The sequence below is a fragment of the Pangasianodon hypophthalmus genome, chromosome 19, assembly GCF_027358585.1.
Source record: "Pangasianodon hypophthalmus isolate fPanHyp1 chromosome 19, fPanHyp1.pri, whole genome shotgun sequence".
NCBI lineage: Eukaryota > Metazoa > Chordata > Actinopteri > Siluriformes > Pangasiidae > Pangasianodon > Pangasianodon hypophthalmus.
The window spans coordinates 17,193,159-17,213,046 of NC_069728.1; the positions used below are offsets into that span (position 1 = coordinate 17,193,159).

General features: G+C 42.1%; 1 protein-coding gene across 16 annotated transcripts in view; it reads left to right on the forward strand.

The window, feature by feature from the left end:
• afdna (afadin, adherens junction formation factor a) overlaps positions 1–19,888 on the forward strand; it is a 126,260-nt gene that overhangs the window by 78,177 nt on the left and 28,195 nt on the right. For 15 of the 16 annotated variants that reach the window (XM_053242127.1, XM_034313668.2, XM_053242125.1 and 12 more), the window contains 7 exons: positions 764–909; positions 4,271–4,365; positions 5,035–5,300; positions 7,036–7,179; positions 7,935–8,133; positions 8,464–8,567; positions 10,915–10,995. In XM_053242127.1, coding sequence (XP_053098102.1) covers positions 764–909; positions 4,271–4,365; positions 5,035–5,300; positions 7,036–7,179; positions 7,935–8,133; positions 8,464–8,567; positions 10,915–10,995 — 1,035 coding nt within the window. The remainder of the gene's footprint in view (positions 1–763; positions 910–4,270; positions 4,366–5,034; positions 5,301–7,035; positions 7,180–7,934; positions 8,134–8,463; positions 8,568–10,914; positions 10,996–19,888) is intronic. The other variant, XM_053242124.1, reaches the window with a different exon arrangement.

Sequence of the window (19,888 nt, forward strand, 5' to 3'; positions counted from 1 at the left end):
CAGCTCTCTGTGAGCTTGTAATTTTGAGGGCGTGGCTTAATGTAAATCAGCTACACCATGAACATGCTCTGTAATTTACCGGTAATTGGTGTTTATCAACATACATGCACGAGTATGAAGAAAATCAGCGAAAATTTTGTAAATCTAGTGGAAATTTTTTGTTCGTTTGGCCTAAGAAAACATTGAAACATTTAATTGTATTAAAAGACTGATAAATAAAACGCAAAAATCTTTTTTGCTGCTACACTTTTTGATTGAAGAAACTTAAAACACAGCAGCAAATTGCTTTGAAGTTCATAATGTTACCTGTTAATGTTACGGACCTTCTACAGTAGGTGGCACTCCAGTTTTTTTTTCTTTTTCCTCTTTCTCCTATGAGTGCTGTCCAAGTACCATTATTTACTGGAAACATCCACATGGAGCCTTTGATACCAGATACATGACTAAAGGAAAAAGCAGATAAAGCCTTCCAGAGCCAAAAGTTCTGGTACTTTGTGCAGTGGGAAAAGACTAAAACTAAATCATTTCCTGCTGTACTGATGCCTGATGGTGCACAGTGGCTACAGTGGGAACGTTCTACTGAGTTAGTCACAGATCTGTGCTCCACTCGGCCCGCGGTGTCTGGTTGTGGGGGAGCAAGGGTGGGTCAGACAGGGGCTCAAGTCTGTCCTGGGACTGCTGCTTCTTGTGGCTGTGAGAACCCCTCTCCTGGCCCTCGTGAGTTTGTTCCCGAGCTGTGGATAACACTCCATCTCTCTTACAGAAGCAGAAAAACATCGCTGGCGCTCTGGCCTTCTGGATGGCCAACGCCTCGGAGCTGCTCAACTTCATCAAGCAGGACAAAGACCTGAGCCGCATCACGCTGGACGCCCAGGACGTCCTCGCACACCTCGTCCAGATGGCCTTCAAGTGAGTTTCACAGAAAAATGCACGGGTTTCCTCTAGCACTGTCAGATTCCTTTAAAAAGGTATTTTAGTTCTAATGACTTCAGATTTAATACTAAATGCTTCTGAACTTTCTATGCTTTTATCCCATGGCCATAGGTAGAGTGAACATGAACAGTGGCCATCTATCTATCTATCTATCTATCTATCTATCGATTGTTCTGTGTCTGTTTTTTTGTCCATGTATTTATCTGACTATTTATCTGTCTGTCTGTATATAGTTATCATCTATGTATCTATCTGTTTGTCTGTCTGTCTATCTATCTATCTATCTATCTATCTGTCTATCAATCACACTCCAGTGCACAGGTGGATGGATTTAGGCTATAACGTAACGGCACTGTAGAACCTATGTAATGTAAGGAATAATACACTTTGTGACGTGCTGTTATAGGAAAATAATCAACGATGGGGTGGTGTGATGAAGCAGAGTTACTGTTAACACCCCAGAGTTGATTCTTTTCTGATAGCATCAAGTCCGGAAGTGTTTTATTCCTCTTATACCACACCAATTTGTCAACAATCATGTTTTGTGTTTCTTTTTTGGAATGGCATGGAAAGAAAGGCATGTCATACTTTTTATCCATTTATGGTTACATTTAATGTAGTGCAATATCCTCTGTTCTGAAATGGCAGAAAACTTGCTGGCTGTTAGAAAGAACTGGTGCTGAAGACTCCAAAGCTTCAATCTCTCTCTTTCTCTGTGTATGTGTGTGTGTGTGTGTGTGTGTATATATATGTATATATATATATATATATATATATATATATATATATATATATATATATATACTATATTACCGAAAGTATTCGGTCACCTGCCTTGACTCACATATGAACTTAAGTGCCATCCCATTCCTAACCCATAGGGTTCAATATGATGTCGGTTCACCTTTTGCAGCTATTACAGCTTCAACTCTTCTGGGAAGGCTGTCCACAAGGTTGAGGAGTGTGTTTATAGGAATTTTTGACCATTCTTCCAAAAGCGCATTGGTGAGGTCACACACTGATGTTGGTCGAGAAGGCCTGGCTCTCAGTCTCCGCTCTAATTCATCCCAAAGGTGTTCTATCGGGTTCAGGTCAGGACTCTGTGCAGGCCAGTCAAGTTCATCCACACCAGACTCTGCCATCCATGTCTTTATGGACCTTGCTTTGTGCACTGGTGCACAGTCATGTTGGAAGAGGAAGGGGCCCGCTCCAAACTGTTCCCACAAGGTTGGGAGCATGGAATTGTCCAAAATGTTTTGGTATCCTGAAGCATTCAAAGTTCCTTTCACTGGAACTAAGGGGCCAAGCCCAACTCCTGAAAAACAACCCCACACCATAATTCCTCCTCCACCAAATTTCACACTCGGCACAATGCAGTCCGAAATGTACCGTTCTCCTGGCAACCTCCAAACCCAGACTCGTCCATCAGATTACCAGATGGAAAAGCGTGATTCATCACTCCAGAGAACGCGTCTCCACTGCTCTAGAGTCCAGTGGCGGCGTGCTTTACACCACTGCATCCGACGCTTTGCATTGCACTTGGTGATGTGTGGCTTGGATGCAGCTGCTCGGCCATGGAAACCCATTCCATGAAGCTCTCTGCGTACTGTACTTGGGCTAATCTGAAGGTCACATGAAGTTTGGAGCTCTGTAGCAATTGACTGTGAAGAAAGTCGACGACCTCTTTGCACTATGCGCTTCAGCATCCGCTGACCCCTCTCCGTCAGTTTACGTGGCCTACCACTTCGTGGCTGACTTGCTGTTGTTCCCAAACTCTTCCATTTTGTTATGATAAAGCTGACAGTTGACTGTGGAATATTTAGGAGCGAGGAAATTTCACGACTGGATTTGTTGCACAGGTGGCATCCTATGACAGTTCCACGCTGGAATTCACTGAGCTCCTGAGAGCGGCCCATTCTTTCACAAATGTTTGTAAAAACAGTCTGCATGCCTAAGTGCTTGATTTTATACACCTGTGGCCAGGCCAAGTGATAAGGACACCTGATTCTGATCATTTGGATGGGTGACCGAATACTTTTGGTAATATAGTGTATATATATATAGAGAGAGAGAGATAGATATAGATGTCTAGATGTATAGATATAGATGTATAGAAAATATAAAAGGTGAAATTGTACATATTCCCAGGACTTATAAAGTAATAACGTGTTATTTCACAAAGATTATTTCATGTATTTCTTCTGAGCCATTTTCTTACAATAAGCAGCAGGAGTTATTTAGCACTTAAGCCTAAGTTTTAGCAGAGTTACTTTAACTGAGTAAAAGCAGTAGATGGAATCCTAAATGTCACGGTTTTGGCCTTCCAGTGTGTAAATATTATGGCTGTTCTAATAGTAATTGAAAGAAAAATTTGTTCTGACAGCACACGTCTAGACACACTGCAGATTAGTGTCGGATTCCCTCTAATAGCTTATTTTTTACTTTTGAGAGAACACACACACACACACACACACACACACGTCGCCTTCACTACCTTGAAGAAGTGTGAAAGAGTAGTACATTGGCTAATGCAGAACATCTGTGAGCCGAGCGACTCGTCAGTGCTGAGTGCGGTTAGATAATTAGAAAATGATTTGTAAAATTGCAGGACAGAGGGGTGCTGAGCGCTAAATACGATCCAGACGCTCCTCACCAACGCTCTTTATATAAACCAGTGAACAGGAGTTCTTTTTTTTTATTCTTGAATTGCTTTGTTTTTCTTTTTAATCCATATAGCAGTGCTCCTTCGCTCTTATCAAGAGCTGGATCAAGGCGTCTAGGAGTAATTCTTGGGAACTTGGCTTCTTTTAATCGGTCCAATAAAGAAACTATTTTTAGAACAACAACCAAAACAGCAAAATTGGCCTTACTCTCTAAGTGGGAGGGGCATACTCTCTCTCCCCTGTCAATCACAGCAACGCTAGTCAGTCATGGGTATCTGTGAGCTCAGGTATGAGGAAGAGGGCAGATAGCACTTTCCTCCAGGTGTGTTACGCTCACACACTGCACTTAGGAGTGATTAGTACCGCATCACAATCTCTCACTTTGCTTCTTATTTTCATAAAGCTGTTGCATCACTCACCCCTCCCACTTTGTTGCCCACCCCACTAAAGTTTGCTCAGTCTCCTATCGCCACGAAATTGCCATGTGACATTAAAAATATATGATTTTCATCCGTTTCTCATGACGCATCATTACCAGTTTGTGATAACTAACATTTAAATTTGCAGGTACATATATTAAAGTGTGAGGTTTTTTTTTTTTTTTTTTTTTATTCTGGTTGATGCTCATGTTCACAAACCTGCATTTTTTTTTTTTTTTTTTTTTTGAACTTCAGGTACCTGGTTCACTGTCTGCAGTCGGATCTGAATAACTACATGCCGGCGTTCGTCGACGATCCTGAAGAACAAAACCCACAAAGACCCAAGATCGGTGAGACACACACACACACACACACACACACACACACACACACACACACACACTCAGCTAATGTTTAACCTCTCAACAGGTTGCATGAGGCCTGGAATTTATTCTGCTTTAAATTAAAGTCACTTTTATTAAAAGCACATTCATGTTACGCTTAATAATATGTTAATAATCCAGTTGATGGAGCAAAGAAAATAAAAATTCACTTTGAGCCAATTAGAATACAGCAAAGCAGTTGAAGCAAAAATGAATTAAATTTATGTAATTTAAGTATAAGAATAATTGGCAGGACAAATTTAGTATCTTTCATATTTGTGGGATATTTTTTTTTAGATATTTTTATTTTTCAGATGATTTTTTTTTTTTTTTTTTTTTGTAATTTGTTAGATTTTGATTTCAGATTTAATTTTATTTTTCAGATTTAGTTGTTTTTTTTTTTTGTTTTTTTTTTTGGGTTTTAAACTATTACAACTGGGATTGCGTTGCTTCTCTCATTATGGCCCTCTGTGTGTGTGTGTGTGTGTGTGTGAGAGAGTGTGTGTGTGTGTGTGTGTGTGTGTGTGTGTGTGTGTGTGTCCACTCATCAGCCTGTTGACAATTCTTCCAGAATACTTGACTATAAGATATAAAACAGTTGTGTTGTGACGGCGTCTCCTTGTTTCTTTCCCACAGAGGACGTGCTGCACACACTGACAGGCGCCATGTCGCTGCTGCGGCGTTGCCGTGTGAACGCGGCCCTCACCATCCAGCTGTTCTCTCAGCTCTTCCACTTCATCAACATGTGGCTGTTCAACAAGCTGGTGACTGAATCGGACTCGGGGCTGTGCTCGCACTACTGGGGCGCCATCCTGCGCCAACAACTCAGCCACATCGAGGCCTGGGCTGAGAAACAGGGCCTGGAGCTCGCGGCAGACTGCCACCTCAGCCGCATAGTGCAGGTACACACACACACACACAGACTGGAGATATACATATTAGCACTCCAGCAACACCTCATGAAAGTAAGTGCCCACCCTCAAGAGCTGCGTTGATCATTTTTGGAAGTTTTTTGTGGGCAATCAAGTTTTATGATCCACATCTGGATCCTGGTATTTTTTGCCTATTTTTCTTGACAAAATTGCTAACAATTGTTGGTATACAGCAGTTTTCAGGTTCAAGGATTGAGGTTTTAACTGAGCCATAATGTCTATTATTAACATATTTATGCTGATTAAAATATCTCCAGACCACAGACTTGCACTTAAAGCAGTATGATTGGTGCTGAGAGGAATTACTATACATCAAGACCTTGTAATTATAAATTATATCTGGCAACAAATAAAGGGATTTGGCCTAACAGAAAAGCGTTCACCCTTTCGTCCGAAGATCGCGAGTTTCAATCCCAGCGATGCCACAGCTATCAATGGCCAGAAGTCCAAGAGCGCAAAATTGGCCGTGCTCTCTGGGTGGGAGGGATGTTACGCTCTCTCCCCTGTCAATCACAGTGTCACTAGCCAAAAAATGAGCATCTGGGAGACAACCCTGACCAGTGGAAATCATCCCCACAATGTAATGCTCCCACCACCATGCTTCAGTGTGGGGATGGTGTTGTCAGGGTGATGAGCAGTGTTGGGCTTCCACCAAGCGTAGCCCTTGGTACCAAGGCCAAAAAAAGCTTGGTCTCATCAAATCAGAAAAACTTTTTTGCTGAGTCTCCAACACAAAATATTTCATATGGCTTTCTTCTCACCAAGATTCTCAATAGCGCGATATCTCAAGAACGAGTGGTTGAATGTTTTGTAGGACTTATGTGGAATCTTTATCTTTGCAACCAGCAGATGAACTGATTCGATTTAGGGATTGATCCAAAGAGGATCAAGGTCACAGCAAGATCAAAAGTCTGAAATAGTTTTTCTTCAAAAGCTTACTTCCTGTTTTTCATACAGAGATGCTATTTACACGTGCATGTTTTTAGGAACTCAAGGCCTATTGTTAGCGGTGGAGGCTTTTACTTGTTTTTAATTAAAAAAAATAAATAAAAAAAACCCTGACTGATACTTTGTCCCGGATTTGTTTTGATAGCTCCTTGGTTTTCATGTTGCTGTTTTGTTTAGGTATGTTCTCTGGGTTCTCACAGGAACAGGTGTATTTATACTGAGATCATGTGACAGACCTTGACTGCACACAGCTCGATTCTCACTACAACTAATTTACGGGGTTCACAACAACTGGAGTGAATACTTAGCAATTTTCTGGCGATTTGTATTTGTAAATAATTTTACAAAATATATTTTTTTTTCTCTCAGTATTGTGAGTTTGGAGTAGATTCATGGCGTATTATCTTAAGGTCAAGTCAATATCAGTTCTTAGTTATATCACTACAAAATATCAAAAATTTGACATTTTGTCTATAGACACTTACAAAGAGAGAGAATATAGGAATGTTGTGGCCCGCTGTACAATGATCTAATATATTACACTAATATATATATATATATATATATATATATATATATATATATATATATATATATATATACACTAATGTCTCTAATATATGTGTCTATGATGGTACTTAACTGATGATAGTAAGTCATCATGTTCACAGTCTAAAATCACAATAATGCCATGCTGTTGTGGCACTCATTATCTGTTATCTCTTATCCGTTATCTCGTTATATCTTATATTCCCAGGCAACAACTCTCCTCACCATGGACAAGTACGCCATGCAAGACGTCCAGAACATCAACAACACGTGCTTCAAGCTCAACTCTCTGCAGCTCAACGCACTCATGAGTAACTACCACTGTGCGCCGGACGAGCCCTACATCCCCCCAGTGAGTGACTCTCCTGTCGTCTCGCTCGTGCTTATGAGCCATATAGCGCGCGCTATTCACTGAAGACGTAGCACCATTGTTCTGTTAAAAAAACACTCTCACATCTGAAGTAATCCCCGCAGGCCATTTCCATTCACATGAGCTAAATTTGAGCCGGGATTTCTTCTGCTTCCCGTATTAGGAACACTGCACATTCATAAAATTGCAAATAATTACAGGTTCCTTGTGTAATTTTAGTCCTGTGTGAATAGAGCAGATAAAATCAGTTTTAATTCACCTGCTTAACGGTAATCAACGACTCTCTCTCTCTCTCTCTCTCTCTCTCTCTCTCTCTCTCTCTCTCTCTCTCTCTCTGTCTCTGGACTTTTGTTTTTTACTATATTATTATGGGAACATGTCAGAAATTTGGTGTGTGATGTCTTGAGATAAACTGTTCTCCAATGCTGGGTGTGTTCAAACCTCACACCACACCCATTGTTCTCAGGATAGGTCAGGTCCCCTAAATCCTCCGCAACTCTGACTAGGATAAAGCATTTACTGAAGATAAACAAACACATATTTGCTTTATATTACTAATACTAGAATAATTAGATTAGGTTAATAATATAAACTTGTGCTTTAAAACTTGGGGTAGTTTAGAAATGAGCTATAGCTCAGTTCTCCTGGTTTCTAGCTCCGGGTTTGCAGTTTAAATGGCAAAGGGTTCTCCAAAGGTTCTTCATTATGTGGAAACTTTATCATGCTGTTGCCTGCAGGAGCTGATCGATCACGTGGTGGCCGTGGCGGAGAACACGGCGGACGAGCTGGCTCGCAGCGACGGCCGGGAGGTTCAGCTGGAGGAGGATCCTGACCTACAGCTTCCCTTCCTGCTGCCGGAAGACGGCTACTCCTGCGACGTGGTCCGCAACATTCCCAACGGCTTCCAAGAGTTCCTGGAGCCACTGTGTCAGAGAGGTAAGAGAGGGAATGATTTCTGCTTTCTGAACATCCTGGGAGCCAGTCGCGGTCAGTACACGGTGACAGGGGAACGGGGTTGAACTTGTTTATTTAACGCTGATGTGTGACCAGTGGAATGTGTTTGGTTAAGGTCTCGCAGAAAGGACTGTTTGTCTCGGATCAAAAACAAACAGAGATAAGCGAGGGAGCAACGTGATTGTGTGTGTGTGTGTGTGTGTGAGTGTGTGAGAGAGAAAGAGGGAGAGAGAGAGAGAGAGAGAGAGAGAGAGAAGGATCTCCAGGATTTGGATGTGTATTGTGAGGGTGTGTGCTGACTTGCCTTTCCAGGTTTCTGCCGTCTGACCCCTCATCCTCGTGCTCCCGGAACCTGGACCGTCTACTTTGAAGGAGCCGACTGCGACAGCCACTTCTCCGCGGATAACTCTGACCTGGTAGGTCACATGACACGATTAACACATGCACGCACACTGATAGAAATGTGACACGCATTTAACTAACTGATATATAAAGACACTAAGTGCTCTGGAGGCTTTGTTCTGTACCGTAAGTCTTCTTCGTCCTCGCCACACATCCATGATTAGATAGTCAGTCCGATCTTCAGAAACACACCACGGCTGCACTTCTGCAGAACGATACGGGTAATCCGAGTCATCTCAGTGTTGTGGATGCACCACAGACCTACCTCAGTGTGTTAGATTACAGTCAACACCGTTCCCACCACTGCGCCTAATTAGTGACCAGAGCACTGTAAATGATAGCTTTCTACTCACCCTAATCTCACAAAAGCCCCCTGAATTGCACCGCTTCCCCTGTAATTGCCCTGTTTTTTCCTGCCGTGGTTTGCATGCACTGTGCCCAAACACAGAGGGCTGGGCCTCATCGGCTCCAGACCACGCTCGAGCAGGAGCCAGCTTTCAGCATCCCAGCGCCATCCAGCCTCTGATTAACACGGCCTGGCCACGCGCCAGACAGACCCACCCCCGCGTCTCAGACGACTTCTTAATGATCTCATTCATGCTGCGGTGGCGCTCGCTGCTCTCCGCCTTTTATCGGGGAGCTGAAGCGGTGCTGTGTAAAACTGCAGCAGCTCCCAGAGGGGCTCCTGCGTAGGGCTTTCCCTGTTTCCTGCACACACAGTACGCAAGCTATGCATGGATTTTATAAGGCATCAAGCAAGTTCACTTGAAATATATACAATATATAGAATGCTTTCCAATAATGAAAGAGACTGCACATTGGCATATACACCCACAAAGTACAGGTAATGCTTTGTTTTTGCGTACAGAAGTGCAGAATATGACTGGAAGATGCACACACGGGACTGATTACCAGGCTTCTCATTGGTTCACTGACTCTATTACTTGCGTAACCTTTTTTTCTGCTATAATTAGTCAGTGACACTGTGTTTACATGTACTAAAGAAAATAAGCTAATGACTACACAAAATCAAATCACCGGTAGTTGATTAGCGCATATAAATGCACAAAAGACAGCTAATAAACAGAAGAATGTGTAGTTAAGTCAAGAATACAACACTCAGGGTGTGCTTTTGTAGGAAAATAATCAACGACAGGGTGTGATGCAGCCTGACACAAAGTGGAATTAGTTTTACCACCTTGAAGTTGATTATTTTCCAGTAGCAGCATGTAGCCAAATATTTTATTCTTCTTACACAATAGCAGTTTGCCATCACTTACAATTTTGATTTGTTATAGAGCAATACATCGTAATTATCTGTTTATAGTTACGTCTATGTTGTTGAACATCCACGAAACAAGGTACTTCCTGTTATTGCCCACGTTATAGCAGAGTTATATAAACATTCGTTCCCTCAACAGTCTCTCTTTTTCATTTCTGTTTTTTTTTTAAAGATAATAAGCCAAAAAAAAAAAAAAAAGCAGCATATCATTTAACTGAGAAACCACAAAGCAAAAATCCCTTTGTCCTGAAGACTTAAAGTTGCAGCTTTAAACCACTAGATTTACAGCTTTTACACTGGAGACTCCTTCCGTAAATGCAGATTAACTGTACCCGTGCTGCATGACCTTGTGTTGATCGGGTTTCTCCAGAATTCTTGAAAGATATTGAATAATTTGATTTCAACACTTTTCTCAAAAGCGTCACAGCAATAAGATCAGAGTTTAATAGTAGAGCGAGCATTACATTGTACACTCTCTCTACCACTAACTCTTAAAAAGCTTTTGGGAGCCAGGGTCCAGATTATTTGCGTGTATGAACGCACTCAGTGTCCCGAAAGCATCCAGAGACTTTAACTTCACATTGCTGCTCCTCTAGTTGTATTTACGTTGTATTACATCAGCCTTTAGACCCAACAAACGAGCCTCAGAACTGAGCTATCTGCTGCTGTTCTGTGAGTACTGAGGTTCTCGGAGGGAGCGGCTGTGGGAAGCTAAGCTCTCCCTCTCTCCCTCTCTCTCTCCTTCTCTCTTTCTCTCTGTCTCTCTCTCTCTCTCTGGCCCATGTGGAAGCGAGCTCGGCGCTCTGTGGCGCTGACGCATGTGGCTTTCATTCTTGTCTCGGCTCCAGAAGCCGCCGTTTCTCCTTGTGGTCAGGCCTCGCTCTGAGGAACAACCGCCGCTCTGCGCCTCGCCCTGCCTCCTCCTCCTCCTCCTCCTCCTCCTCCTCCTCTTCTTCCTCAGCTCAGCCAGTCTGGTGCAGAACCAGCCACGAGACAGTGCCTGAAACCCAGGGCAGCTCACGTCCTGCTTCTGTCTCTTCAGCTCTAACTCCACTGTTTGCTCTTTGCTCTCTTCATAGCCAATGAGGAAGGAACCTGAAATCGTGACGGTGACGTTGAAGAAGCACAATGGCATGGGCCTCAGCATCGTCGCTGCCAAGGTAAGGAAACATCTCATCAGTTCTGGCACAGTGGAGATTACATGGTGCAGCTCTGGTAAATATTACATATAAATTGGTCTTAATTCACTTTGACGATTCGTAAAAGCATTTCTCTTCAGCGTCTGAAAGAGTTTCCTGTACCGTAAACTCATTTATAATGGATGTCTAAAGGCAGATGTTGGATTCGGTCTCAAAAAGTTGTTCCAAAGCTGTTGGACTTTCCAAAAATGGAGCAATATGTTAAAAAATTGAGTTATGTTTATTTTTCTGAAGTTTTTTCTACTTCCCATGTGACTAATTACACAGATCAGGAGTATTACTAACAGGAATCCTGTATCACATTAACATCTAGTTCCAGAAGTCAACAGCTGCCCGTAGACCTCCATTGTATCCCTAGAATAAAGAGGGTGAGCTAATTGTGTGGAAATCGTGTATATATGCTACAGATTTGGTTAAAAAAAAAAAAAAAAAGCTGGAGTGTTCCTTTAAACAGGAGTTTCCATGCTCTCAGCAGCAGCACCCATATCAAATACCAAATATCAGCAAGTGTTTGAACAACAAACATTAGAAAGAGTGAGCATTTCAGTCAGACCTGGTGGAGTGTTTCCTCGTCTGTGGTGTGGGGCGGAGCTCCGGTGTGCAGTTGTTCCACTTCAACCAAGCACGAGAGTGTGTGTGTGTGTGTGTGTGTGTGTGTGTGTGTGTTATCATGTGTTTAGTCTACCATCAGCTCCTGCTTTATGACCCTCAGTGTGTTTGTCTTTACGAGGTGAAAATCTCACTCGCTGGTGCCGAAAGGTTTATGAGTCTGAGTACGAAACGAGGATTAAGATCAAAGTTGCTCTGAAAGTTACGTTTGCATTTAACACAGACTTTTAGAGTTGTTTTAAAGAGAACAGAGCACTAAAACATAAATGAAATGCAAATGATTGAGCCCACAGACACGCACATCTTTCCCTCGGAGGACAGGCCACGCTTTGCATGAGCAACATTTGCATCAGTATGTGGAAACCGATAGGTTTGGAATAATCCATTATGGAGTGTGCAGTTATAGGGAGAAAAAAAAATCAACAATCAATGACGGGGTGGTGTGCTGCGCCTCTGACGCCCATTACCACCCAGGAGTTGATTATTTTCCCATAACTGCACACGCCGCGTTGTTTTATGCCGATCATACCACAGCAACATGCCCATGATCACACAGCACCTCATTTTTATCGATTTATACTTTACATCACACTGTTAAAGTCTTTAACGCTGGAGTTTCCTTTCGGAAATGTTAAACAGACTTTCACCTTATCAGAATATTACCATTTTTTGCATAATGGGTTTGGTTGAACAGCAAATTTTGTTGTTGTTTTGTTGTAACGCTGCAATAACTGACGTGGCACGACAAGCCAGACAAGTCTCTGTGAGAGAGCTGTTACTATAGAAACGGTCAAATGTCTCAGATAGGAGCGTGTTAATACATACCTGCGATTAAATACTACACGAAAATAATGCACACCTTCCGACCAATCAGATTTGAGAATTCAGTGCATGTTTACTATACTCTTTAATGATGAATATGCGGAATAAAACACGTGTCAGGGGAACAGAATCAACGACAGGTTGGTGTGATGAGGTGAGCTACAGTTAGCATCCTGAAGTTGATTATTTTCCTGTAGCAGCAAGTCCCAATGTGCTTATTCCCTTTTGTACGACAGGAAACTGCCAACAATTACAATTTTTATTAATTAAAGAATAATAGGTCATACTTTTTATCTGTTTCTGTTTACATTTAATGTAATGGAATGTCCTCAAAGCAGGTTAGCTCCTGTTATCGCTTGCGTTATAGCAGCTATAAAGAGTCATTCTCTCACTTTTAAAGATAAGACAAGAAATGCAACTTTTCAACCTCCTCTTTCTGAAGATATCAGAAAATGTAGTTACAGCTTCACCTCTGACACTGGAGACTCCTTCCATAAATGTTAAATAAACATCTCCTTCACCATATCAATGAATAAACATTGGATTTTAATGGTTCTTTTCAGTCTTAGATTACGTGGCGCGTCCGCCGCACCAGTCAGTGGTATAAAATGCTTAATGCTCGCTCTGGTTGTTCGGATGCTGTTGTAGCGGCAGTGACAGTTTTTACAGTTTGAGCACCAAATTTGATTCTAAACACGTTTTATAAAGTTTAGGATTTTTTTTTTTTAAGCGTAGAAGCACACAACTGTAACTGCGTTGCTTCAGATCGTCTTTAAGTTGTAAATTGTAAGTGTGAAGGCAAGGCTCGACTCCAGACGTGACGGGAAAAAGCAGCTCCTGTGGAGGGGATTTAGAGGCCATGCAAGAACTCTAGACCAAAAAAAAAAAAAAAACAAGCAAAAGGTTGGAGGCTATCCTGAACTGTTTTTATAACTTCTATTTTGAAACTGTGCACAGAGAGGGAGTGAGGTGGAGGACGGACTGACGGGAGGGAGGGGGAGAGGGAGGAAACAGGAGAGGGAGTGGAGAGGAGAGGAGAAGAGAGGTGGATCCAGCCGGAGCAGAGTAATGATAGGTTTGTCCCGGTGTGTGTGGAGCAGCACAGAAAGTTCACCCAGACTCGAGGGATTCTTGCGCTCCAGGGCAATCTGAGGACTTGCTTCTGTGGGAACTGCTCTTGACTTTAGCATGTAGCGGCAGGCTGAGCTCGGAAGACTTCCTCGGATCGTATCCAGCTTCACCTGAGAACGTGTTGCTCTTGGAGCGGCTGTGTGTCGCACTCAGCTTCTTCTCACAACCCGAGCGGAGTTAGCAGCATGTGGTTCTCTGTGGTCGGGAGGAAAGACCAGTCGGTAAGGCGCTGCTTGAGTTGGCGTGTGTGTGTGTGTGTGTGTGTGTGTGTGTGTGTGTGTGTGTGTGTGTGTGTGTGAGGAAACACTAGCAGATGTTTGGAGCTGGTGGACTCTGAGGGAAACAGTAGCACAGATTCCTATTCATTACAGTGATGAGAATTTTATTAACAACTGGAGGTAGTTTCTTCTTCAGGTGGATAAACCAGAATAAACCAGATTGTTTTATTTTAGTCGTCGCTCTTTGGCTTGGCTTTGTTTTGGATTTATTGTACAGTGGAGTGCAAAAGTTTGTATACACTTACGACAACAATTAAAAGAAGACAACAAAATTTGAATTTATACCAACATGACATTGTTGATATCAACAATCCCAAAGTTGTTTACTTTCTGGGAAATATTTCATTCCTACTATACCATGCCAATGATTTCTTTTTATCCATTTATAGTTACATTTAATGTTGTGGAACATCTGTGAGACAAGTTAGTTCATCTTATCACTTAAGTTATAGCAGCTATAAATAGTTGCTCCCCCCCACCAGCCTCTTTTTATGTCTCTCAAAGTTAATAAGTCAAATGAAAATGCAGCTTTAAACAACTATTAAACAGTTTTAGCTCATTCGCTCTACAAGTCCCTGTGAGTGAGCTGTTGCTATAGAAACGATAACGTATTAGAACGAGCGCATTAAATTAGACCAATCAGACGTGAGAATTCTGAGAAACAGTTGAGGTAACTCGCTCAGATGTTATCCACTGCACTATTCAAATAATGTTTGGAGACTGGAAGAGTCAGGGTGAAAGCGTCATTTTTTAATCATTTGTTTAATTTTACATTTTTTAGTTTGTTTCGCTGTGCAAATCTTTTATTTATTTATTTTATTTAAAGATCATTTGTAAGATACAGGTACATTTTCTCCATTCAGAAACCTTTGGAAGGGGGTGCAAACTTTTGCACTCAACTCCCTGTTCCTCTATAAATATGAAGATTACGTAGTCACTTTTTCTTGATGCTTCATATGCCGGGTACTGTCTTTAAAGGCTCCCTCCACGATTTGTTTAATTTTGCATCATTTTGTTTTGTTGTTTTGCTGCACATGTGCTTCCACATTTCATGTTTAACTTCTTGAATTATTTTTTTTTTTAAATAATTTATAGCTAAATTTTAAAATACAAAGCTGTAGTTGAATTTTTCCCCATTCAGAACCCAGGGGGGTGCAAAATTTTCAGTTGTGTTTTTGTGTAAATAGCAAGAAGAATGATTACGTGGTCATTTCTTTTTCCTGACGCAGCATATGCCAGTCTTGAAGGCTCACACACACACACACACACACGCACACACACCCACACACACACTCTCTATATAATTCATTATTTTTACATATTATATAGGAATGTCAGGTTTTTGAGCTGCCTGTGTGTGAGAGAGAGATAATGGCCCCTATGGGACCATTTTATGGATAAGCAAAGGAAAATCCAACGACCACACACACACACACAGACACACACACACACACACACACACACAAACACACTCCTGTCAGCAACCCGGGAAGTGTCCGTGATCTCGTCCACACGTTCATCCAACCATCTTCCAGAACTCCTGCTTGGAAATCTTTTCCCACTCGATCCACATCTCTTGTGATTCTTGTGAACACTCTTTGGACGTTTCTGTTTGTTTGTACAAAGTGCAGCACAATAGCACCGTGACTTCCCTCTCGGTAGGTTTCTCCATCTCCTGTCCCCTTTTGTACACCTCGCTAACAATAGCAGGATATGGCTTCATTGCAGACTTCTGCACTTCCTGAACACTTGGAGAAAAAGAAAGACGAGAGCCTAGAAACCACACAAGCACCTGGACTGACATTTTTCTAGTCTCCTGGCTTTACGGAGAGTCACGAGACCAGAGTAACCACGAACCCTCTCCAGATGCTCGCTGCATGTGCATCGCTTCACGATGATTCACCAGAGTGGAATTTTATTTCAGATGGGTGTCCTGTCCAGTTAAACCTGCATCTGTAATTAGTCTCTCAGTATCTCCTGCTGTGCTCTTGTCTTCTGGATTGGATTTCTGTTCTCACACTCTTGGCTGACAATAAGGTCTTTCAATAGCTGGTAGACGCAGCACCTCAAACTCGACAGCGCCTTCATTTTCAAACCTCGCGTCTGTCAGGGTCACATTTTTGACATAGCGTTCATTCCCTGTTTGACTCTGCATGCCCAAGATGTGCTGCAGGGAGGAACAGAGTTAACTACTTTGGAAATGAATGTTTTGTGCAAAATGTTCTGCAAGTTGAAGTTATAATTTGTAAAATTTAGTGCTTTATTAGCCGGTCCATGATCACGATGAGTAGCTCATACTATAGTTACAGGAGCGAGACTCATCGCACCACTGTGAAGCACTTTAACTTCAAACATGACCTTCTTTCCAAAGTAAAACTTTTGTTTTTTGCAAAAGTCAGTAAGGAACAGGAGGATTTTTTTATTTATTTATTTATTTATTTTTTAAATAAAGGAAGTGCTAATAAATGCCACACTTCGTCCCTTCCTGACTCGTCTTTGTAAAGTCAAAAGACCCGGAAATATGGGAATTACCCTTGAGTGGCCGGTAAACAGTAATAGACAGTATAGCATTTTAACTGGTATTTTGAAAACGTCAGCAGTGAGTTGACCATCCGATTGTACGCCCTGACCAGCTGTGACATCATAACAGCTCTAGTAATGATGCACAGTTTTCACACAGAGGTCTCAACTTCCACTTCCAGATAAAGAATATCAAGTCCTGCCTTGCTCTTGTTGGTAGTTTTAATGGAAAGGCGGATGCTTGCCTGTCCCCACCACACACTCCGAGTCCTGTGATGCATGACAGACGTTGTTTGGTCTCTCTTAACCCAAGCCAGCAGCCCACAGTCTCCATCATTAAAGCCTCTCAGATGTGATGAATGCGTCTGGCTGCAAGCAGCTCATTACCGAAAGCCTCTTGTTCTGGTGATGACATTTTGCACCTGGCATCAGGAGAGCACTAAAATGACCGCAGCAGTCCATCTGTCCTCGCTTCATGATCTAGCTACAGCTGAAAGACTCCTTCAGCAGATATTCAGAGTTTGTCAACAAAGTATTTCTTTTTTTTTTTTTTTTTTTTTGTCATGTCAAACGATATGATGGGTACATCTGTTCAGCGAGGACTCACCATACAGCGTACACAATGCGTTGAGCTCTTAAACAGATATGCACAAGAATCTCTGTTGAACAATATAGGTCCCAAAGGAGCCCAGGCATAAATCAGGATGCTTCTAACCATCGTAAATCCCAAACAGGAAGTGGATTTGTCTTGAGGCAGATGGAACAGAACAGGAGCCAATGTCAGCCTCCAATTTCCTGCGACAGGTTGCAGAGCTCTTCCTCAGACAGGAAGTATCAGGGTGCGGTTTCGATTCTCTGAATTCTGTTTGAGTGTTAAGCCTGCGCTGTTCGAAAAAGAGCGACAAACCCACCTCAAAATCTCTAGTGTTTAATCTGCATCACATTGAAACCAGGCAGCAGGTAGGTGTGATGTGTGCTGTGCCTGCGAGATGTTTCTGTTGCTTATAACCAATGAGCTTCACGACAATCTGCGAATGCTTCTAGGGCCAGCAGGTGAGAAATGGCTGACCCAGATACAATAGTCACGTAGTCAGTGTTTTATTGAACAAGAGCCCTGGAACCAATAAGCTACCCTTACAATGTGACGTAATAGCCAATAAACAGGAAGGTGGTAATTGTGGACGCAAGCTAGAGTTGAAATGATATGTAATTAATGGGAGGGCTCGTGTGAACAGAAGCAGATGCATTATTTTTCAAGATGTTTATCAGTATAGTGAAGCGGTTACAAAAGGAAAGGCCTGAAGCCAACAAAGAAGATCAGGCGAAATGTCTGGAATTTTCTAACCAAGTGCTGTTGGTTTAAAAAACGAAAATCTTTGTCAGATGAATAATACAGTCCAAGATGCATTGTTTCTCAGCAAATCATCAACAAACTATGTGAGCATGGCATACAAAATAAACCATCATGGTCATTCAGTCATTCATCTTTGGGAAGCTCTGTATCCTGATCAGGGTGGCTGCGGATCCGAGTTCTATCCCAGAGTCTAACACTGGGCGTGAGGCTGGAATACACCTTGGATGGGACGCCTAACGCTGGGGCAATTTCATGTAGCCACTCCACCTACCAGCATGTTTTTGGATGGGGGAAGAAACCTGAAGAACCCTGAGGAAGCCCAGATGGACGCAGGGAGAGCATGTGAAACTCTGCACAGACAGTAACCTGGGCTCACTGAAGCCGTAACACTTCCCACTGCATCACCCTGCTGCCATGATAGTGTTTAACAAGGGTTATAGTTGTTGTACATAATACACTGTATGGCCAAAAGTATGTGGACACCTGACTACCTCATCTATATGTGCTTGTTGAACATCTTATTCCAGAACTGTGTGCATTAAGATGCATTTAGTCCCTCTTTACTGCTATAACAGCCTCCACTCTTCTGGGAAGGCTTGCCACTAGATTTACACCAACACTACATGTCGGGTGAGGCCACTGGAGTTGAGGTCAGGTGTTCATTGGGGTTGAGGTCAGGGCTCTGTGCAGGACACCTGAGTTCTTTCACTCCAGACTTAACACACCATGTCTTCATGGAGCTCGCTTTGTGCACAGAGGCATGATCATGCTGGAACATGAGGTTTGGGCCTCTTATTTCCAGTGAAGGGAAATTGTAATGCTCCAGCATACATTCTATACAATTGTCTGCCTCCAACATTGTGGCAGCAGTTTGGGGAAGAACCACATGGGTGTGATGGTCAGGTGCGCACATACTTTTGCCCATTTTGTGCAAGAGGATATTCATGGCAAATATGAATCTATGTGTTTTTTAAACACTCTACAAGCCATCAGTAAACCATCATTCTCAACATCAATAGAGTCCACATGAGCTGAAGTTGAAGTTGACGATGGTACTTAGGGATAAGATTATTGTCTACTCAACATCATCCAAATAATTTTGTTACCAAACACTTTATAGACTGTTTGCTCAAACACCTTGTTTAGGAAAAAAAACATCAGCTAGCCCTCATTGGCTGTTCAAAATGCCAATAAATTGTGTTGGACCTTAATAGCACACTAGAGTCAGCTTTTTTTGCCTGTAGGTCCTATTTAGGTAAAAGACTGTATTTATAAAAGCTTAAGTCAATCCATGTGTGTTTACGTCCACATTGGGACTTGCCACAGCATGCTTTAGTGTCGTGCGCTCTGTAATTGTCTCTCTGCAGATGTTAAGAATCAGCAGTTTGACGCTGCAGTTTGAAACATGCATTTGGACAAAATCTGTGAATGTAGTTAGATTTTTCTTCTTCTCGAGATTATGTTCAGTTAATAATTAGTTCAAATAAACACACTCACGCAAACTGCATGGCTTGTTGCACCCCATAGCGAGGACTTGGCCCACCATGGAAGCTTTACAAGCTGAGAAGAAAGCCATATTAGCAGCTTTACAGACTTCAGTTTTTGAGATTGATTTGAAGATATCATGATGATGGAATGCTTCCTCCCAATTAATTCAAGCCTCATGCCCTCTCGCTGAGATTTTAGCTCAGTTATGAAACCACCTGCCAAACACAAGCTTGAACTGCTTCCAAGTCAAGCTAAAATGCTCTTATTTACCCTCTCGGTAATCACCCATGAACCTCCTCTGCTTTGAGCCTCACTTCATACTGTTGAGAAACTGAAGTAAATGTGCATCTGACTTTTACTGCGAGCTTCTATGTACCTACTTATTTTGTTTTGGGAAATGAACCTTTATTATTGGTGCAAAGGAAGACTTTTTGTGTGGTTATATTTTTCCTATTACTAATGTAGCAGTTCATAGACCTAAAACAGGTTTAACAAGCAGAAGTAAGGAGTTAAACACTTGGAGGTGTGTATTAATAGGCAAAAAGTCAACTTTGGGGTGGTGTGATGAAGCCAAGTTACTGTTACCAACCCAGATTTGCTTATTTTTCTAGAACAGCATGTCGCGAAGTGCTTTAATCTTCTTTGACACATC